Here is a 10,735-nt window from a genome sequence, read left to right on the forward strand (position 1 = left end):
ATTCTTAGCAAACTATTACAAGAACAGAAAACCAAACACCGCATGTTCTCACTCATCGGTGGGAACTGAACAATGAGATCACTTGGACTCAGGAAGGGGAACATCACACACAGGGGCCTATCATGGGGAGGGGGCAGGGGGGAGGGATCGCATTGGGAGTTATACCTGATGTAAATGACGAGTTGATGGGTGCAGCACACCACCATGGCACAAGTATACATATGTAACAAACCTGCACGTTATGCACATGTACCCTACAACTTAAAGTATAATAATAATAAATAAATTAAAAAAAAAAAAAAAAAAAAAGAATGCCTTTAAGCAATTTTCTGCCCTGAGTGGGCGAGGTGTTCCTTGCCCTCATTCTGGTAAACCCACAACCTTCCAGTGTGGGCGTTAGAGCCATTATGAACATGTTACAGTGCTGCAGAGATTTTGTTTATGGCCAGTTCTGGTGCCCGTTTATGGCCAGATTTTGGGGGGCCTGCTCCCAACTCTCCTCAGTAAGTGGTGCTGGCAAAACTGGCTATCCACATATAGAACAGTAAAACTAGGCCAGCATCTCTCACCATATACATAATATTAACTCAAAATAAATTAAAGACTTAAATTTAAGACCTCAAACTATGAAACTACTAGAAGACTATAGGGAAAACACTTTATAAAATTGGACTGGGCAAGGATTTTTTTCAATAAGACCTCAGAAGAACAGGCAATAAAAGCAAAAATAGACAAATGGGATTACATCAAACTAAAATGCTTCTGCATAGCAAAGGAAATCAACAGTGTGAAAAGACAACCTATAGATTAAGAAAAAGTATTTGCAAAATATGCATCTGACAAGGGATTAATACCCAGAGTATATAAGGAACTGAAACAACTCAGTAGCAAAACAAAACAAATAATCCAATTTTAAAATGGGCAAAAGACTTGAATAAACATTTCTCAAAAGAAGAAGTATGGCCAAGAGATACATAGGCATATGACAAGGTGCTCAACATAATCAATTGTCATAAAAATGAATAGAAATTACCATGATATATCATCTCTCCCCAGTTAAAATAGCTTATATCAAAAAGATAAGGAATAATACATGCTGGTGAGAAAGTGGAGAAAAAAAAAACCCTTGTACACTATTAGTGGGAACATAAATTAGTACAACCACTATGGAGAACAGTTTGGAGGTTCCTCAAAATCTAAAACTTGGGGTATCATATGATCTAGCAGTCCCACTGCTGAACATATACCCAAAAGAAAGAAAATCAGGCCAGGCACTGTGGCTTATGCCTGTAATCCCAGCACTTTGGGAGGCTGAAGCAGTTGGAAGTCAGGAGTTCGAGACCGGCCTGGCCAACATGGTGAAACCCTGTCTCTACTAAAAATACAAAAATTAGCCAGGCGTGGTAGTGGGCACCTATAATCCCAGCTACTTGGGGGGCTGAGGCAGGAGAATTGCTTGAACCCGGGAGGCGGAGGTTGCACTAAGCCAAGATTGCACCACTTCACTTCAGCCTGGGCAACAAGAGTGAAACTGTGTCTAAAAAAAAAAAAAAAAAAAGGAAAAGGAAAAGAAAAAGTTGAGAATGTTGAAGAGATATATGCACTCCTATGTTTGTTGCAGCACTGTTCACAATAGCCAAAAATTGGAAACAACCTAAGCATCTATCAACAGATTAATGGATACAGAAAATGTGGTACACATACAGAATGGAGTACTTTCAGCCATAAAAAGAATGAGATTCTGTCATTTGCAAGGAGGTCGAACTGCTGATCATTAAGTTAAGTGAAATAAGCCAGGCACAGAAAGGCAGACATCAAATATTGTCACTTATTTGTGGTATCTAAATATCAAAACAATTGAACTCATGGAGATAGGGAGTAGAAGGATGGTTACCAGAGGCTCGGAATGGTAGTGGCAATGAGGGTGAGGGTTTTAGAAGGGAGATATTCTTATTCATTCATAGAATTTTATTCATTCATAGAAAGAATGAATAAGACCTACTAATTGCTAGCACAACAAGGTGACTATAATAATATACTTGTACATTTTTAAATAACTAAAAGTACAATTGGATTCTTTGTAACACAAAGGAAAAATTGAGGGAATAGATACCTCATTCTGCATGATGTGATTATTACTCATTGCATAGTTGTATCAAAATATCTCATGTATTTCATAAATATCTACACCTACTATGTATCCACAAGAATTAAATATAAAAATAAAATGGCCAAGATATACATGAAAAAATGGTCAACATCACTAATTGTCAGCAAAATTCATTTCGAAGTCATAATGAAATACTATTTCACCTTAGAATGGCTCTTATCAAAACACCAGGGGTTTGGTCTTGGTTCTGCTGCTCACTGCACAGAAAGCCAATGACTGAGACAATGAGTATTGCCAGGGAAGATGCTTTAATCGGGTGCTGCAGCCAAGAATCAGTCCAAATTCATCTCCCTGACCAAATTGGAGATTTATATAGCAGGGAAGAAATATGTAACTAGATGTGGGAAAACAGGAACTCAGGAGGGGTAAAGAAGCAATCATGGGCTGGGTGTGGTGGCTCATGCTTGTAATCCCAGCAATTTGGGAGGCCAAGGTGGGTGAATCACCTGAGGTCAAGAGTTGAAGACCAGCCTGACCATCACGGAAAAACTCCATCTTACTAAAGATACTAAACTTAGCCAGGATTGGTGGTGGGTGCCTGTAGTCCCAGCTACTCAGGAGATTCAGGCAGGAGAATCACTTGAACCCAGGAGGGGGAGGTTGCAGTGAGCTGAGATTGTGCCACTGCACTCCAGCCTGGGTGATAGAGACTCCTCTGAAAAACAAAACAAAACAAAACAAAACAAAAACAAAATAAAACAAAAAAACTCAAATAAATAAAAGAAGCAATCATGACAAATGAGACAATGAATTATTGTCTGGATGTGATGATCTGGTGAGTTTCAGTTTTTAAATACTTTCTGAGAGACCTGGGAGTCCTTTCCTGAGGAAGGAACTCAGATAAAATGAATGTAAGTTTTAAGCTTTAACACCAGAAGGGTCAATTTCTATGTTTATCAAAAACAAACAAAAACAAAACTGTCCATGGGACTCTTGGATTGGCTTCATGGCTATGATAAAAAATACAAAAAATAATGAATGTTGATGAGGGTGTAGAGAAAGGGGAGCTCTTTTGCACTGTTAATGGGAATGTAAATTAGTACAGCCATTATGGAAAACAGTAAGGGGCTAAAAACTCACATGTTAGTTTTTGGAACTACCATGTGAGCCTGAAATCCCATTATTAGGTATATATCCAAAGGAAATGAAACTATATGTTGAAGAGATATATGCCATCCCTTGTTTATTGTAGCATTGTTAACAATAGCCAAGATATGAAATCAACATAAAAGCCTATCTACTGATTAATGTATTTAAAAATGTGATATATATACAAAACAAAATATTCTTCAGCCATATTAAACAATGAAATTCTGTCATTTGCAGCAACTTGGATGAAGCTGAAGGGCATTATGTTAATTGAAGAGACACAAATGATCTCAACTTACATGGGATCAACAAAGTTGATTTCATAGAAGTTAAGCATAGAATGGTAGTTACTAGAGGTTTGAGGTGAGGATACTGTATTAGTCCATTTTCATGTTGCTGATAAAGACATACCCAAGACTGGGAATAAAAAGAGTTTTAATTGGACTTACAGTTCCACATGGCTGGGGAGGCTTCAGAATTATGGCAGGAGGCAAAAGGCACTTCTTACATGGTGGCAGCAAGAGAAAATGAGGAAGAAACAAAAGTAGAAACCCCTGATAAACCCATCAGATCTTGGGAGACTTATTCACTATCACGAGAATAGCACGGGAAAGATCAGCCTCCAGGATTCAATTACCTTTCCCTGGGTCCCTCCCACAACATGTGGGAACTCTGGGTGATACAATTCAAGTTGAGATTTGAGTGGGGACACAGCCAAACCATATCATTCCACCCCTGGCCCCTCCCAAATCTCATATCCCCACATTTCAAAACCAATCATGCCTTCCCAATAATCCCCCAAAGTCTTAACTCATTACAGCATTAATTCAAAAGTCCACAGTTCAAAGTCTCATTTGAGACAAGGCCAGTCCCTTCTGCCTATGAGCCTGTAAAATCAAAGGCAAGCCAGTTACTTCCTAGATACAATGGGGGTACAGGCATTGGGTAAATACAGCCATTCCAAATGAGAAAAATTGGCCAAAACAAAGGGGTTACAGGGCCCATGTAATTTCAAAATCCAGCAGGGCAGTCAAATTTTAGAGCTCCAAAATGATCTGTTTGACCCCAGGTCTCACATCCAGGTCACACTGTTGCAAGAGGTGGGCTCCCATGGTCTTGGGCAGCTCCACCCTTGTGGCTTGGCAGGGTATAGCCTCCCTCCTGGCTACTTTCATGGGCTGGCATTGAGTGCCTGTGGCTTTTCCAGGTGCACAGAACAAGCTGTTGGTGGATCTACCATTCTGGGGTCTGGAGAATGGTGGACCTCTTCTCATAGCGCCACTAGGCAGTGCCCCAGTAGGGCCTCTGTGTACGGGCTCTGACCCCACATTTCCCTTCCACACTGTCCTAGCAGAGGTTCCCCAGCCCTGCAGCAAACTTTTTCCTGGGCATCCATGTGTCTCCCTATGTCTTCTGAAATCTAAGTGGAGGTTCCCAAACCTCAATTATTTACTTCTGTGCATCCACAGGCTCAACACCACATGGAAGCTGCCAATACTTGGTGCTTCCACCCTCTGAAGCCACAGCCCGAGCTCTATGTTGGTCCCTTTCAGCCACAGCTAGAGGAGCTGGGACACAGGGCACCAAGTCCCTAGGCTGCACACAGCACAGTGACTCTGGGTGCAGCCCATGAAACCACTTTTTCTTCCTGGGCCTCTGGGCCTGTGATGGGAGGGGCTGCTGTGAAGGTCTCCGACATGGCCTGGAGACATTTTTATCATGGCTTGGGAATTAACATTAGGCTTCTTGCTAAAGCAAATTTCTGCAGTCGGCTTGAATTTCTCTTCAAAAAATGAGTTTTTCTTTTCTACTGCATTGTCAGGCTGCAAATTTTCTGAACTTTTATGTTATTTCCTTTTTAAAACAGAACGCTTTTAACAAGAGTCAAGTCATCTTTAGAATACTTTGCTGCTTAGAAATTTCTTCCACTAGATATCCCAAATCATCTCTCTCAAGTTCAAAGTTCCACAAATCTCAAGGGTAGGGAAAAAATGCTACCAGTCTCTTTGCTAAAACATAACAAAAGTCATCTTTGCTCCAGTTCCCAACAAGTTTCTCATCGCCATCCGAGATCACCTCAACCTGGACCTTATTGTCCATATCACTATCAGCATTTTTTTCAAGTCATTCAACAAGTCTCTAGGAGGTTCCAAACTTTCCCACATTTTCCTATCTTCTTCTGAGCTTTCCAAAGTGTTCCAACCTCTGCCTGTTACTCAGTTCTAAAGCTGCTTCCAGATTTTCAGGTATCTTTTCAGCAACACCCCACTCCTGATACCAATTTACTGTATTAGTCCATTTACACACTGTTGATAAAGACATACCTGAGACTGGGAAGAAAAAGAGGTTTAACTGGACTTACAGTTCCATATGGCTGGGAAGGCCTCAGAAGCATGGCAGAAGATGAAAGGCACTTCTTACATGGTGGTGGCAAGAGAAAATGAGGAAGAAGCAAAAGTAGAAACCCCTGATAAACCCATCAGACCTCATGAGACTTATTCACTGTCATGAGAATTGCATGGGAAATATCTGCTCCCATGATTCAATTACCTCTCCACTGGGTCCCTCCCACAACACATGAGAATTCTGAGAGATGCAATTCAAGTTGAGATTTGGGTGGGACACAGCCAAACCATATCAGGTACCAAGATACATTGGTCAATGAGTACAATGTCACAGTTAGACAGGAAGTTATAGTGTTCTACTACGCTGTAAGGTGACTATAGAAAATAAAAACATATATCTTGAGATAGCTGGAAGAGAAGACTTTGAATGTTACCACCACAAGAAGTGATAAACATTTAAGGTGATGGGTACAGTAATTACCCCGATTTAGTCATTTTATTCAATGTTTACATGCATTGAAGAATCACACCGTGCCCCATAAACATGTACAATTATTGTGTATAGGTTATAAATAATAAAAATGAATAATACAAAAAAGAATACTCAATTTTCTGGGTCCTTAGGACATTTGACATGGTTTGGAGTGAGCTTAACAACAACATCTGTCAGAGTTCCAAAAGGTACATTTCAGACCTGCTGTCTGTTATGGAGGGTGTAGAAGCTGCTAAGAGATAACTAGAGTTGCACCACCAAAAATAACAAGGCTACCAAGTCTGTGGTCCAAGGACTTTACCCTTAGAGCTATTCAAATACTGATGAGCTGGGAGGTCTGAGAAGAGGAGCAGTATGTAAGGCAAACATTTACCAATTGCTATGATTAAATGTACCAAGTTTACGAAAACCTAAGGTAAGTGAAATACTCTCATGGCTCTGGGCCAGTGTGAGTTTGGGACATCTTATAAAATAGGATTTCTACTTTTACTGACATCTACCCTGAAATTGTAGAAAGAAGTGAAGGGGAGAAAAATATTTGAAGATGGAGTAGAAATTTCTTGGAAAAAAAGTGACTTGCTTTTATATCGAAGAGAGGTAAGTGCTACAAGTTTGAAGGTGCTGCAAAAAGAAAATATTTTGCTTCCTGGAAAAAAACTTTCTTGTTACTCAGAACTCCATACAAACTGTGTCAAAGGCTGGTGATGATTTTGGTTCCTTATTTTTTTCTGAAATTACTCTGGAAAAATCATCACTTATCTCTACAGTGTTAAATTTATGAATTCCTATTCCTCCTCCTTTTTTTTTTTTTTGTTTTTTAAATTGGTATTTGATTGTCTTTTTTTAAACTTGCTCCTTTCATTTCTAAAATTTTTTTTATCTGTTTTGATTTTTAGCCCTGCGTCTAATCTCTCCAAGAATTTTTTCTCACTTTGCTTTATTACAATCAACTTATTTGTTTATTAATGTTTACTCACTCTTGATTTCTATCTCTTTTCACTTCATACTAGTAGTTTATAACTAAGTGTGTAGATTATTCCACTTGGGGAGATTTTCCAAATACTCATTACATAGCACCAATTCTAAAGATTCTTATTCAGTAGGACATTTCTCTGATACTATCAGTTATTCTTTGGGCACAAATATTTGTATTGCTAATGATTCAAATATACATATATAAAGCTCAATATTTTAACTGAATTCTTATGCCTAGTGAACTTGAGAGTAGGTTCATGATGAACTGAACATCAGACGACCAATTCTCCATGAGTATTTTATGCAACTTTATATATTTTTTTCCTTTTAGATTCAGCGTGCAGATGTGCAGGTTTGCTACATGCATACATTGTGTAATGGTGAGGTTTGGGCTTCTAGTGAACCCACCACCTAAATAGTGAACATTGTACCCAACAAATAATTTTTCAACCCTCATTCACCTCCAGTCTCCTTGCTTTTGGAGTCCTCAGGGTTTATTATTTCTGTTTTTGTGTTCATGTGTATCCATGGTGTAGGTCTCACTTATAGGTAAGAACATGCAGTATTTCATTATCTATTTCTGAGTTATTTCACTTAGGATAATGGCCTCAAGCTCCATCCAAGTTGCTACAAAGGACATGATTTCATTTTTTGACTGTAAAGTATTCCATGGTGTGTGCGTATGCATTCAGTCAGCCATTGATGGACACTTAGGTGATTCCATGAGCAAATTTACTTTTTGAATTCCAGGGCCGAGGAAGAAGCCTACTTAAACAGATATAGCACAGATCATGAAGGACACCTCTGTGAACCACCAAGAAAACCTGTAAATCTTGCCTTCTTTACCAGAATTATAGTTAAGAACAAAGACAAGTTTCAGAGGATGCTCTTACCCATGATGCTTGAGATGATCCATCCTAACATTTTAGAATTTCTAACAATTTAAAATCCATCTGATGTTGGTTATCATATATCATCTTAGGCAGGTCCAGCAATTTTCCTGGGCAGCAGAGTCTGTCCTCTATGTGATAACTAGACATCCAGGCTTCTTCAGTCTTGTGGCTCCGTATTCTCACCGCATGGTCCCACAGTTGCCAACAAAATTGAAGGAAGTGTGAAAAACTCATACCTGCTCACTAACTGCCTGTAACCAGCAGTGATACAACAAGTAATTTATTCTCATGGTCCATTGACCCAATGTAGTCACACAGTCCTAGCTGCAGAGGAGGCTGGGAAACATCAAGATAACCTATAGAATATTTGGTGAGTGCTACTTCCCTCTCACACTGTGAAAGAGAAACTATGAAGGTTGTACCGCCTGTGACTAGTTACGGGCATGCCGTAGTTCTCTTATTGGAACATCTTCTAAATCACTCTGTGACAGGACGGTGATCATTTGTCTGGCAAATGCATTCCAGCTCCTTCCTCCCTTATTGGAGTACTCTTGTTATCTAGGATGGGTGAGACAAGTTCCTGTATAATCAGTTTGCTGGTTTTCAGGTTGGATGTCAAATAAATCTCTGAGTTACATCAATGTTGGAACAGCGTTGTCGCTGTGCTGACAAAGCCTAGAGCCATTTTTAAAGCCTGGAAATTCTGAAAGGAGGTATGCATATCAATTGATGCAGAAAAACATTCACAAACATGAAACAAACTGGGAATAAAAGAAAAATGCCTTAATATAATACAAGCCATAGATGAAAAACCCATAGTTAACATAATCATCAATGGTGAAAGGTTGTAAGGTTTTTCTCTAAGATCAGAAGCAAGATAAAGATGCCTGCTTTTGCATAATCTGAATGGTATGGGTGGCACATGGGAATGCCACTTGCAGATCTCCCACTACCAGGAGCATAAACAATAAACGGTCTGAGCAGCTGCAGGCTGAAATGCATCAGTGCATTTTTGTGAAGTCCTCACTTCCCATGGTGTCCTCCCAACCAGTGACTGAAAATGATGGAGATCCTAAGGAAGGCATTCTTAGGAGACCTGAGAATCCCCTGACAGCGGCTCTGGCTTGAGGACTTCCCAACAGCTTTGTGAAAACTTCCTGGTAGTGCATGGGCCTTCTTTAAGCTGCAGAAAGCCTGGATGGCTTCCATCCAGCTTTCTCTCCTTCTCTTTTTTACTTCAGTGTCTGGCAGCTTTCTCAGCCTTTTCATCATTCTTTTCTTTCTTTTTATTTTTTGCACAGGGCTGTTTCTCCTGATAAAATCTGGAACATTTAGTACTGTCTTGGTGTCTATTTCTCATAAAATCCAAACTAAAAGAAGTGATAATGAGACTATTATAAGTACACAAGGGGTAAGATGTGAATTTGTCTTGGCTTAACTAACCTTGCAACTGACAGAGGACATGATCCTGGTTGGGAGGTGGGGCAGAGATAGTCCCTGTCACGAGGTGACAGTAAAATTCTAAAAAATTTTTGGTAACTGAGAAAAATGTTCCAATAGAGACAAATTTGGCAGGTGCAATAAAGCAGACATTTAGTCAGTGGAGTTTGGCCAGGTGCAGTGGCTCACTCCTGTAATCGAAGCACTTTGGGAGGCCGAGGTGGGATCACATGAGGCCAGGAGTTCAAGAATAGCCTGTCCAACATAGTGAAACCCTATCACTACTAAAAATACAAAAATGAGCTGGGCGTGATTGCACGTGCCTGTATTCCCAGCTACTCAGGAGGCTGAGGCATGAGAATTCCTTGAACCCGGGAAGTGAAGGTTGCAGTCAGCCGAGATCACACCACTGCACTCCAGCCTGGATGACAGAGGGAGACTCTGTTTCATAAATAAATAAATAAGTCAGTGGCGTTAGCTGATTGCTGCTAAGTTTTATTGATTATTGATGCCATGCAGAAGGATAATGAGATATTGAAGGCTGTTAACAAGCGATTACTGGCTATGATTGAGACCCAGAGAATCTCAGTGGTAACTTACAAAGAAGCCTTTATCAGTCATAGTTAGCAGATAGGAGAATGGCAGGTGGGAGTTCTGTTTGTTGCAGCAGCAAGCTTTAGAGAATCTAAATACTCAGCCAAAAGAGCTTTGTTGTGCTGAGGTTTCGACATTGTAGAGAAAATTTGGGATCCTGAGAATTAGAAAGAGGACTTCTGGATGTAAGTCTCTGAAGATATTGACTTCACAAAACCCACTTCTACTGGCTCATTGGGTTTGCAGAGTGACCCAGTTTTGCATTTCCACATTTATTGTAGATGCTGCAGAGCATGTTAGAATCCTGTGTCCGGAGATCAAATAGCAAACAAATGAACAAACAAACAAAACAAAGAACAATCACTGTACTGTTAAGGAAAATTGGCTTTAATCAGCAGGAGGAGGTAAGGGTGTTTTACCCAGTGGAGGCAGCAGAGAATAGAGGTGGCACCCAAATGATCTGTTTGGGATTATTCCACTGTAACTATGAATGGACATGTGAAAAGTATGACAATTCATGGTGCAAGCACTTCACGATAAAGGTTTGATTACACACCCATTAAGGCATGGAGTCAGGCCATGTGAGACCTGAGCAGGAGGGTTGTTCAGAATGTGCTGTAGGTATTAGGGGCTAATTTATAACAAATAGTTAGATACAATTTTCCCTTAAAGTTTAGATACATCTTTTTAAAAAAATCCTTTATATTACCTAAAATCAGAAATGTAGTAAAATGTA

The 10,735-nt window shown here is 39.8% G+C and overlaps 1 protein-coding gene across 1 annotated transcript in view; it reads left to right on the plus strand.

The window, feature by feature from the left end:
• The window catches only part of LOC706992 (disintegrin and metalloproteinase domain-containing protein 5), a 160,262-nt gene extending 151,169 nt beyond the window's left edge, over positions 1-9,093 (plus strand). Inside the window, exon 21 of the mRNA XM_077942769.1 lies at positions 8,907-9,093. Within this exon, the coding sequence (XP_077798895.1) occupies positions 8,907-9,093 (187 nt within the window). The remainder of the gene's footprint in view (positions 1-8,906) is intronic.
• Positions 9,094-10,735: the final 1,642 nt, after the last annotated feature.

Source organism: Macaca mulatta, chromosome 8, assembly GCF_049350105.2.
Source record: "Macaca mulatta isolate MMU2019108-1 chromosome 8, T2T-MMU8v2.0, whole genome shotgun sequence".
NCBI lineage: Eukaryota > Metazoa > Chordata > Mammalia > Primates > Cercopithecidae > Macaca > Macaca mulatta.